Source organism: Pocillopora damicornis, chromosome 4 (genome assembly GCF_964200805.1).
Source record: "Pocillopora damicornis chromosome 4, jaPocDami1.2, whole genome shotgun sequence".
Classification (NCBI taxonomy): Eukaryota; Metazoa; Cnidaria; class Anthozoa; order Scleractinia; family Pocilloporidae; genus Pocillopora; species Pocillopora damicornis.
The window spans coordinates 9,071,195-9,082,410 of record NC_142673.1 but is presented as its reverse complement, the minus strand read 5'-3'; the positions used below and the strand labels follow the sequence as shown (position 1 = coordinate 9,082,410).

At 39.1% G+C, this 11,216-nt stretch overlaps 2 protein-coding genes across 2 annotated transcripts in view; both read right to left on the bottom strand.

The window, feature by feature from the left end:
- Nucleotides 1-776: 776 nt before the first annotated feature.
- Nucleotides 777-8,154, bottom strand: LOC113670253 (uncharacterized). Its single transcript, XM_089204981.1, has 3 exons — nt 8,084-8,154; nt 7,515-7,607; nt 777-5,017 (listed from the first exon to the last, which is right to left on the bottom strand). The coding sequence occupies exon 3, from the start codon at nt 5,001-5,003 to the stop codon at nt 915-917; it is 4,089 nt and encodes a 1,362-aa protein (XP_089061107.1). The 5' UTR covers nt 5,004-5,017; nt 7,515-7,607; nt 8,084-8,154; the 3' UTR covers nt 777-914.
- Nucleotides 8,155-9,752: 1,598 nt separating this feature from the next.
- Nucleotides 9,753-11,216, bottom strand: part of LOC113670256 (intermembrane lipid transfer protein VPS13B) — a 31,910-nt gene continuing 30,446 nt past the window's right edge. The window contains exon 37 of the mRNA XM_027186360.2: nt 9,753-10,982. Within this exon, the coding sequence (XP_027042161.2) occupies nt 10,511-10,982 (472 nt within the window). The 3' untranslated portion in view covers nt 9,753-10,510. The remainder of the gene's footprint in view (nt 10,983-11,216) is intronic.

Below are 11,216 nucleotides of genomic sequence, written 5' to 3'. Positions count from 1 at the left end.
AAATCTTCAGCAGGATATGAGAAGACCTTAAGCAAAATAATTTCTTTTAATTAAACATTAGTAAACTTGAACATCGCAAAATGACAACTACCCTTAATAAACTTATTGAGTCCTGAAAAAAAAAATTTTCTATAATTAAAGTTACAGATGTCTCTTTATTGATGACTGGCCTGTCTCTTAAACATAGATTCTTGAAAGCGATTTTTACCAAACATAATAACCTTTACAAACTAAACTAGAGGTCACCAACGGAAGTCACTCAACATAGAAGTTTACAAAACAGACCTATACACATATATCTGCAATAGAATATTACAGACTGTAAACTGCTCCTAAAACTAGAATAGTCTTGAGAATGTTTTGTGTCGAGACGAATGTTCATTGAATATTTGAAAATTTTAGCCCGTCAAAAACTGATCACTCAGGCAATCAATTTCAAGGAAAAATTTTAAGCATTATATTCCGTATAGATACAAGAGACATGGAGAGCGCTATATCGACCTTATTGCGATTTTAAAACTTATTTCTTAGCAAAAAGAGCTGTCGAAACATTTAATTACCATATCCTTTTATAAGAAAATACAAAAAAGTGGAAAAAAAAATTGGAAAAATTTGCTTCGCTTAAATAACTAATTATTTGCGAAGAAAACTGCTTTATATTTGTTTGGTTATCACTTCTGGAAAATACTTACTCATATTTTGTTTGTTTTGACATATGAACTTTGTTCACAGCTTAACTGCCGGCTAATAAACACTGTATTATGAACTCTCTTGTTCCAGATTGTTACACAAAGCGTTCACAGAAGAGTTTTTCGTTAATCAATCTTGTCCTTCATAGACGGCGTCCTCTTTCCACAGGAAGGCAATTGATGGTTGCAAATTTTACTTGGTCCATTTCAAAGGATTCGCTTCTCTCATGGCTGTTTGGATGTTTTAGACACTGGCCAGTTTTCAAAATCAAATGTCACGTTATCGCCAATAAGCATGAAGGGAGCCCATTGAGAAACTTTTTCGAAGCCGTTCTTTCTCAACCATTTCCTGGCCTCGTGAAGGGATTCACTTGCACTTTTACCGCGGAACAAGTTTTGGTAGAAACATCTCATGAATTCCTCCGTGGCTGTGTCTTCTATGGCCCACCGTGCCGCCAACACTGAACGAGCACCAGATCCTAAGAACGCTCGAGCGATTCCAATAATTCCCTCGGCTTTAATCTTCCCACGTGCACTGTAACAACAGCTAAGTACAACCAGTTTAGCTCGCAGCCGAACTTGCGAAATGTCTGCCATCGTCAAAAGGAAGTTTTCGTCTTGTGGAATGAAGTCGGTGGGGCAATTAGGAGAAAGAGCAATCTCTCCTCTTTCGGCATCACCATGGGCAGCAAAGTGAATCAGACTTACTGAGTTTATTGCGTCAAGAACTGCCTTCTTTGTTGCACGGTCTCCAGTTAAAGGTGTCACTCCAAGAAGTCGTCCAATCATCTCTGCTTCCTTTCTTGCACATTGCAATGATGTTATGATCCTGCGTTTTCCTTTCAAAAGCACCTTGCCAACCTTAGGATCACCCACTATCAGTGCTCCTCTCTGACTGTGGTAGTCGGGGGAACTGTCCCGAATCAGCTTTAGAGTCGTCAGAGAGGGAACGACGCGGATCCTGAAAGTATGTACTAAATATGTTCCTTCTTCATCACTGATGGCTGCAAATGGGACTTGGTACATACAGGATTCAGGGACAATTAAAATCTCGGGCTCCTTCAGTAAACTGGCCACGGGAGCGATGATTATCTCGTAACACGACCGAAGATTCGTTTTGAAATCTTTTGGATCATAATCACGCAGGAGCCCGTGATTGTCATCGGCATAGTGAGGTGGCATCGATTCGGTGTCATCTAATGATCGATCTTCACAATTCCGTTGGGGTAAAATGCCAAGGCTGCGAAAGCTTTCTGTGAAAAACTCATCCAAATTAGGAACTAATTTGGTCACCACGCGTTGCTCCAGACTCACTTTCTTTCGTGAGAAATGAATGGCTCCTGATGCTTTGAGAATCCAGTACCGTGCATGTTCTTTTCCAATTGAAATGTAAAGACATGTACAGTCTGTTTCTTTTGTGATGATATTGTGAATGCCATGCCATGACTGTGGATTGCCTGAGATCAGCTCTTCTACAGAGTACTTGGCTGTGATGAAGTCGGCGAGGCCTCTTGCCCGTCTCAGCTCTTCAACATAAAGAGCATCTCTTGGCTTCCCGGTAGAAGAAAGCAAGTTGCTGAGCAACTTATAAGGAAAATTGCCGTACTTCTCTAAAAGAGAAGTCTTAAACTGATCGTTATCTTTAAGGAAACCTCGCAACGTGTCGAATTTTCCAATACACTGAAAAAGATACGACATGGCTTCCTTGAGATTAAATTGTGATAGTTTCAACACCGTAAGGTGACGAAGGCACCCATATTCGTTCAAGTTGTGTTCAATATTCTTGCTTATTAATAGGGCCCTGTTGATGTATTTTTCGGCCACATTATATCTGCCAAGCGATTGGAAACATTTCCCTAAATTTGTGTACTCGACTGCTTCTCCATTTCTGTCGCCAATTTCCTCATAGATTGCAAGGGCTTTCTTGTGATATTCTTGAGCTTTTTCATAATCATGATGATGATGAGAAATTATCCCAAAATGACCATAGACATCTGCTTCTCTATTTTTATCGCCAATTTCCTTTATTATTGCCAATGAGTGCTCTAGATATTTATCTGCCTTAGGGTATTTTCCGAGTGACAGAAACAAAGCTCCAAGGTTTGCATAACAACTTGCTTCTCCATTTCTGTTGCAGAGTTCCTTTCTAATACGTAGAGCTTTCTCGAGATATTCTTGAGCCTTGTCATGTTCACCGAGTATTACAAACAGTCCCCCTAAGTTTTCGTAATCCGTTGCTTCTCCTTTTCTGTCACCAATTTCCCTTCTGATGGCCAGTGCTTTCTCGTGATATTCTTGCGCCTGGTTATAATAACCAAGTGATTGGAACACTGTTCCTAGGTTTCCGTAATCCGCTGCTTCTCCTTCTCTGTCACCAATTTCCAGTGCGATAGCTAGTGCTTTCTCGTAATATTCTTGCGCCTGGCCATAATTACCAAGCGATCGAAACACTGTTCCTAGATTTCCACAATCCACTGCTTCTCCTGCTCTGTCACCAATTTCCATTCTGATGGCCAGTGCTTTCTCGTAATATTCCTGTGCCTGCTTATAGTTACCAATCGATTGGAACACTGATCCAAGGCATCCGTAATCTGCTGCTTCTCCTCTTCTGTCTCTAATTTCCATTCTGATGGCCAGTGCTTTCTTGTAATATTCTTGTGCCATGTTATATTTACCAAGCGATTGAAACACTGTTCCTAGGTTTCCGTAATCCACTGCTTCTCCTGCTCTGTCACCAATTTCCATTCTGATGGCAAGTGCTTTCTCGTGATATTCTTGTGCCTGGTTGTAATTACCAAGCGATCGGGACACTGTCCCTAGGTTTCCGTAATCCGCTGCTTCTCCTTTTCTGTCACCAGTTTCCATCCTTATGGCCAGTGCTATCTTGTAATATTCTTGTGCCTTGTCATAATTACTAAGCGATTGGAACACTGTTCCTAGGTTTCCGTAATCTAATGCTTCTCCTGCTCTGTCACCAATTTCCATTCTGATGGCCAGTGCTCTCTCGTGATATTCTTGCGCCTGGGCATAATTACCAAGCGATTGGAACACTGTTCCTAGGCATCCGTAATTCGCTGCTTCTCCTGCTCTGTCACCAATTTCCATTCTGATGGCCAGTGCTTTATTGTAATATTCTTGCGCCATGTCATAATTACCAAGCGATTGGAGCACTGTTCCTCGGTTTCCGTACACCGCTGCTTCTCCTTGTCGGAGACCAGTTTCCAGACTTATAGCAAGTGCTTTCTTGTAATATTCTTGTGCCTGGTCATAATTACCATGAAATTGGAACACTGTTCCTAGGTTGTTGTAATCCGCTGCTTGTCCTACTCTGTCACCAATTTCCATTCTGATAGCAAGTGCTTTCTTGTAGCATTCTTGCGCCTGGTCATAATCACCAAGCAACCGGAACACTGTTCCGAGGTTTCCGTAAATCTTCGCTTCTCCCTTTATATCACCAGTTTCCAGTGTGATAGCAAGTGCTTCATTGTAATATTCTTGTGCCTTGACATAATTACCGAGCGATCGGAACACTGTTCCAAGGTTTTCGTAATCGGCTGCTTCTCCTTCTCTGTCACCAATTTCCAGTCTAATGGCAAGTGCCTTTTCGTGATATTTTCGCGCCTGGTCATAATTACCGAGCATTTGGGACACTGTTCCTAGGAATCCATGCTCCATTCCTTCTCCCTTTCTGTCACCAATTTGTGTTCTGATGGCAAGTACTTTCTTGATATATTCTTGTGCCTTGTCATAGTTACCACGCAATATGGACAGTCCTCCTAGTTCTCTGTAATGCATTGCTTCTCCAACTCTGTCACCTATTTGCGTTCTGATTGCAAGGGCCTTCTCCAGATATTCTTTATATTTGCCATATTCTCCCAAGGAATAAAGTAATGTTGCTAAGTTTCTAAAACAAATTGCTTTTCCTCGTTTGTCGTCATTCGTTTTCATGATATTAATTGCTCTCTCATTAAATTCTCTCGCCTCCACAAACTTCGTTTGAGTGTGAAGCGTAGTCGCTAGTAATAAATTCAACCTTCCTAGTTGGAAGGTGTCATCAGAGTCCTGGTACAGGAGAAGGAGTTCCCTGACGTATTTTTCTTTTGCTGTGGCCATTATGGTGTAGATTCTCTTAACGAGAATTGAGTGGGTAATTGGTCCATCCTTATCAAGCGCTTGACTGTTTAGTAAACTCAAACATTCCTTACACAACTCAATGGCTGGTGAAAGACGACCAGTGTTTAGAAGGAAATTGGCGATCGTCATACCCATCAAGACCACTTGCACTGTGTTTAAAACCCCTTCTGAGTTGTCCATTGTGGTCTTCTTTCCTTTAAGTTTGAAAGAAGTGAAGGAAACATTATACATAAGAAGCGACTAATTCAAAAAAAATTTTGCAAGGTGCAAAACGCTGCCGACGGGTTAGCTCGTCGGTAGTTCTTCCTTACAGATAAATGATGAGAGGCTCTGAAGGAAATGCTTTTAAGTGAATACTCTTTGAGTTCTCATTGGCTCTTAAAGAGTATTTTTCTTTCTTCTGATTGGCTATTAAGATTACTTTGGTTCTGATTTCACACACAACACTCAATCGAAAAAGTGCTCTTATTACTGAACTTACTTAGTTTCTCATTAATTTTAGGAAATTCTGAATGATTCATAACAAACATGTTTTCCTTTATTTTTCCAATTAAATGTTTCATTCATTACAACCAATTGCAAAGGAAAATCATGTTATGGATATTAAAACGAAAGAACCTAACCCATCCGTGGCTTTAAAGTATTCCAATTGTTTCCGAGTTAAGACCCTCCAGAGACCGTGAAAAAAGTCAGGAATCTTGCAAGACGTCACGGATAAGATTTCTGGTGCGAGGCTTTCAACTACGCCAGCATTAGGATTTGTGTAAGACATCTATTTCAAACAAGACATTCTGTAGAAAATTTTGAAGTGCTTAAGATACATCATTACAGCTAACTCCCAATGCACACTGCTTTAGTTAATCAGCTGACAAATGCAAGACTTCTTTAGAATCTCCTGTTACTGATGCTAGCGAAGTAACCAAGCTGTGTGAATACTGTTCCTAGGTTTCTCTAATCCGCTACTTCTTCCCGTCTGTCACCAATTTTCATTCTAATGACACAAGCTGTCCATCCATATCGTTTCAGCTTTTAATCATGGACACGTAAAATTCGCGCTCGCTGAAACTTGCTAATGAACTTTTGTTACTGTGTAATTCACTCCAGATCAACAAAGCATGACTCGCTTTCATATTTGAAATGTAAATAGTCTCTAAGAAAGTGCCAAACCATCACGGTGCGACCTTTAAAGCCAATGTGACATTCATTCGTACTTAACACTAAAAATCAACCCCTGTTCGATTGAAAATAATTTCCTACTATTGTTTTTTTTCTTTCTCTGATTTCTCTGGTCATTTGTTTGTTATCATTGTCTTAGAATAAAGTTTGTAGTGGATTGGCTGATTTTGGAACTTCACTAAAAGAGGCACACAGAATTTCAGTTTTTATGTAATCACATTTTTATATATATAAAGGCGTCATTTGTAGTCAGGAAAGATTTCCGGTTTGAATTTGCGATCATTTGCATTTCGGGAACATTTCCAAAGCTATAATAGTCGACCTAAGTAAACAGGAACACCATCAGTGGTTCTCTTTGTCACGCAATCTATGAAACTAAAAAGTGAATATATTTATTGCCTGAAGCCAAGAAATTGAGATATTGTAGAATACAGAAAAATAAACAGCTCGATCAAATCTTTAAACACAGGAACTGGTTCAGCAGGAAAGAGTTATTCGCCATAATTTCGAACTAAAATTCCCGCAGCTCAATGTAGGAGCCGCGGCTTCATCTATCCTGTTTGGACTTGGAAAGGGAGCGCTACTCACTTGCCCACTGGCACTGAATTATTCGACCGTTCAGTGGGCAAAGAATTCGAACGTAATTTAATGAATATTATTAAACATTCAACTCACTACCTCTTTTCTGATTGACCAAAAGCGTACAGTGATCGTATGCATTTTCGAAATCAGCCCCTAGGACGTTTTTTAGCCGCAGATTACACAACAATCAAGTCATGGTCATTGAAGGCCACCACGAAGCGACAATTTTTCTTTTCGCTCAATGTATAAGAGAACAATAATTTCCAATGAAACACAGGTGCAGCCCCCTTCCCTCCCTTCCGTTAAAAGATAAGTTGTGTGACTGGTTTAAAGGTACATAGATAACAGACCATAATAGTTAGAAAATGAAATAACAACGTAATTTGCATCTATAAAAAGAGGTTGATTGCTTCTTTTATTTGAAATTTGTGCTCTCACCTCACAAGGTTTAGTCTCGGAAAGTAAAACTTTTTCAGTTTCTGAATAATCAAATCATCCTAACATCAATAAATAAACATTAAATGTTCTTCAAAGTAATTCGAGAATTTTGAGAGCTGAAAAGGCTGCAAGCATTTGGCGTCAAATTTGTTCGCAAAATTTTCGAGTATAAAAACTTAGCCTTAGCTGTGAAGAGTTTGTATCATGATTCGAATGAACTCTCAGTGCAGTAATGTCAAATTCCAAATCCGTGAGAGACATATCAATTGTTAATTGTCTACCTGAAACCTCTGTAGTTAACCCTGATTGTCTCGATTTTTTATCCTTATCTAGATAGATACCTCTAATGGCAACACTTGGGTAGATGTGCGGTCGGTTTAGACAACAACGCCCGTAAAAGCCCACCTGGGTTTTATACAAAGTCTTTGTCTCCATCACGCAGGTTTCACCCGCTAGAAAATGAAAAGATTCTATCATCGCACGCAGATAGCTTACCTTTTACAGGAAAAAGCTTCAATTGTGCTGTGATTGATCGCTTGATGAAAATCCAACCGCTCAAAAGGAATGAACACTGAGGCTTGTCGTTTCCTGTAAAATAAAGTGAATGGTTTTATCTTTGCAGGTTCAAATCCATCACCAGCAATGAAAGAAAGACGTGGAAAACTGAAATAAATGTACAAAAGATCGAATACATAAGATTCGGGTGACCTACATCTCGCCTTCCTTCCATTGATAGGAAATGTAAATGGTCTCAGTTACACTCCTGTTATAGATATTCGATATCCAATTTACTAGCGCTGGTTTAAAACTATTTATTGATCGAGCCTAGTAGTTTTAAATGGATTTCAAAACGTCACATCATACACACTGTTTGTAACTGTTTTTTTACGGACTCATGACTTTTCATTTTCCATCGCAGATATCAGAATTCCCTTCTGCCAAGTAGCATCAACGACATGATCGAGACTTGATGGGACGCTTAAAGTCTTAAGTAAAGACAACAGTAGTGAATACATACATATATATAGCATGGTATCACTTGTTATTAAACAGACAGCACTTACCGTGATCGGCAGCCTTCAGTGTCTTTCTTTAAAAGTAAATTTAGTTTCCTCTGTTCGTCCTTTGAGTTTTTCCCTGCAAACGTTCTACGTCACTCACATCAGACAGCCAATAAAATGTCATTTTCCCAGTCATTTTCGTTCTCATGCCAACCAATGGCCCGTTCTTCCTCAAAGGTCTCAAAAGGAGGATACCTTTGACGGTTGACGGTTAAAATATTCCGATCTTGACACTTGGTGATTAAATTTCATAGCATTAGACCCTTGACGGTTAGTAGGTAGATATCTTTTCTTTTAGAATCACGTGTACATGTACATCACGTTCAAACAGGAAGTGAATCATTGAAATAAATCGGTAATTCAGGTTTTTAACCCAGTATCGTGCTTTGCACAGCTCAAGTGCAGTAGAGTTAAGAATTAAAATAAACTGTTGTTATAAACTTGACAATAACTCAAGTAAAAGCCAACAATCACTGTCTCTTTGAATATTCATCTATTACATGGGGTATAACATGTACCCTGTAAGATCATCGCCTGAAAATACATACGAATTAGCAGCTGGGGCAATAATTTCAAATTCAAGGCATGGATGGGGAGCTGAATGATCAGCTTTGTAAATAATTTACAAGGCTAATCATCCTGTTTTATTAGCGAGACATTTGGAAACGCTAGTTTTAATTCTCTACTGTCAGAGGAGCGTTCATGAATAGAAGCCATTCGTTTGAGGGCCTGGATTGAGGATTCCCTCAACACATATTGCAAGAAATCAACTTCTCAGAACACCACACAACATTAAAGCCATGAATCTCTCGTTATATTGTTGCGGTTCTTAAAATCAGTACATGCTCAATTTCAATGCTGAACGGTGGTCTTGATGAATAATGATTTTGTGTTGCACGCTAAATGCGTGTTATCGCGCAAGTTTTTAAATGTCGCTTGACGCATTTGATTGCGACACGAAATCACTGGGACCTGGTCGAAGTTAACTCTAACATAGCAGCATAAATGTCAGTTGTGAATTTAAGTGAATGACGAAGAGAATTGCCTTTTTTTCCTTTAAAACAAAACAGGATCAATATCGGCTTCTTGAACATCAGTTCCTTTTTCGTTCATGTTGGCTCTTGTTTGATGTCACACAATGGCCGAAAGTAATCTGCAAGGGGGACCGTGTGTGGCATTTCAGTCAACTGGCAGAGTTCGTCTCAAAATCATAGAACAACACAAATACACAAGGAAATTTTTACAGTAACTTTATAACCATCCTTTGGTCCTTTGAAAGCTTGAAGCTCAGTAGATTCTGTCATATCGGTCATTGTTAAAACTGTCTTTGTTTTGATGCTTCTTTTCGACATAGGAAAAGTATGTCGGACAAAAATATTCAACAAAAAATAAATATTTCTTTGCCAGCTTCAATAACGACAGGGGATTAAGTTTAGATGATAAAACAGAGGATTATGTTCACAGAAATACCGTAGGTCTGGTACATTGGTTACATGAGGTCACACAACTCGGGTAATATTCAGGGTGAAAATTTGCATATTTGAGCGGTCGAACGAAAAAAATTATTTCTCGAAAACTGAAATAAATTTTTACAAAAAAACCACACCACAATTATTAGAACATTTGAACGCACTACACTGCAATGCGTAAATTTTCATAAGTATCCATGTAATCAAATTCAGACAACTTTATTTGAATGATTATTCTGTACATCTGTGGTACAAACATTTCCAACCCCCTGTTTACAAATTACTCCTCTGCATATTTATAAACTAAAGCGATTCGTTTGAATATTGTTCAACAATTTCTTCCCACCAAGAACCTTGATTATTCCTAATTCAGCTAGGATAATGCACTTAAATATGATAGCAAGTGTAAGCCACACTTCTTAACAATAATATCTGTACTATAAAATCGAGATAAGTTATATTCCCTAGGAACAAATTCGTATTGAAAATGTTTTCCATTTCAAATACCCTGGCAATAATCATACCTTGTGATCATACCTCATCATATACAATTATAATCCCCTTACAGGAATTATTTAACACTTCATGATAGCGAGTGGCGAGCAAATTGTTTAGAAGTGTTTTCCCGTGAATTGGCGATATTTTTGCTTAGAAGGCCTTATGTATCAAGCTGTAGAAAATAAACAAGAAAAAGCCTAACATTTTCAAATTTTCTTACTTTTCGGGTTTTTCACCAGGGGGTTTACACAGGAGATGATTCGTAGATGTTTAAAATGAACCCTACTTTGAAGAATGTAAATTATCAATTTAAAAGTTACGCGCAAAAAATTTCATTTGACTGGGGATGGTTGGCTTAGGGTTAGCGCGGCGTTTAATTTCGCGGTTATTTTCTCCACAAAAACAGATGTGTCTCAAGATTTCGTCCAGCTGACAAAAGAGCCCTTTCATGTGGACAGGGAAGCTACGAGTCTGAAATTAAGTTCCTCTTAGCCGATTGAAACTGTAACAAAAGTGTTCTTCTTAACATAGGGTCAACAAGCAAAACGAACTTCTGACCAGGAGAAGTCAAATTACTGTCAGAGCTATCCAGGGTAGCCATTTGCTCTAATGCCTGAGCCCGCGCATCTTTAAGGAACAGCCTCAAGCGGTCTGGGTCACCACTGTCATGCACTCCATCCGCCTCTTCGCTCTCGTCCTTTGCAATAACTACTTGGTTTACAACGGCAACACTCCTATTGTCTTCTTCATCCTCTTGTAAGTCAATGTCCTTAATAAAGAGAGTTTGCTGGATGGTATCTGCGGCCTGGCCCACAATGAATAACGTATCTCTGGTTAGCAGTAAAGTTCCATCATAGTCATGCCCAGATGACATCACAACAGTCGCTTCCAAGTGAAGAAGAAGATCAAGATCTTCCTGATTGTGCAGCATTTTCCTGAGAATATAAAATGAATGTATGGTTCTTAGATAAAGTAGGTTTCCAAACTCATCTTCCCAATGAGAGATAAAGCTGCAGCAAATGCTTTGATTTTGAACTTTAAGTCAGTAAAAGCAGTTTGGTAACAGCTTCTCTGCAACAGTGCAACGATGCAGTGGTGTAAGTATGCAACGATAGGCAAGAAAAGTAAAAGCCAAATAAAGTGATCTCTGTGGAATACCGTCAGTATAA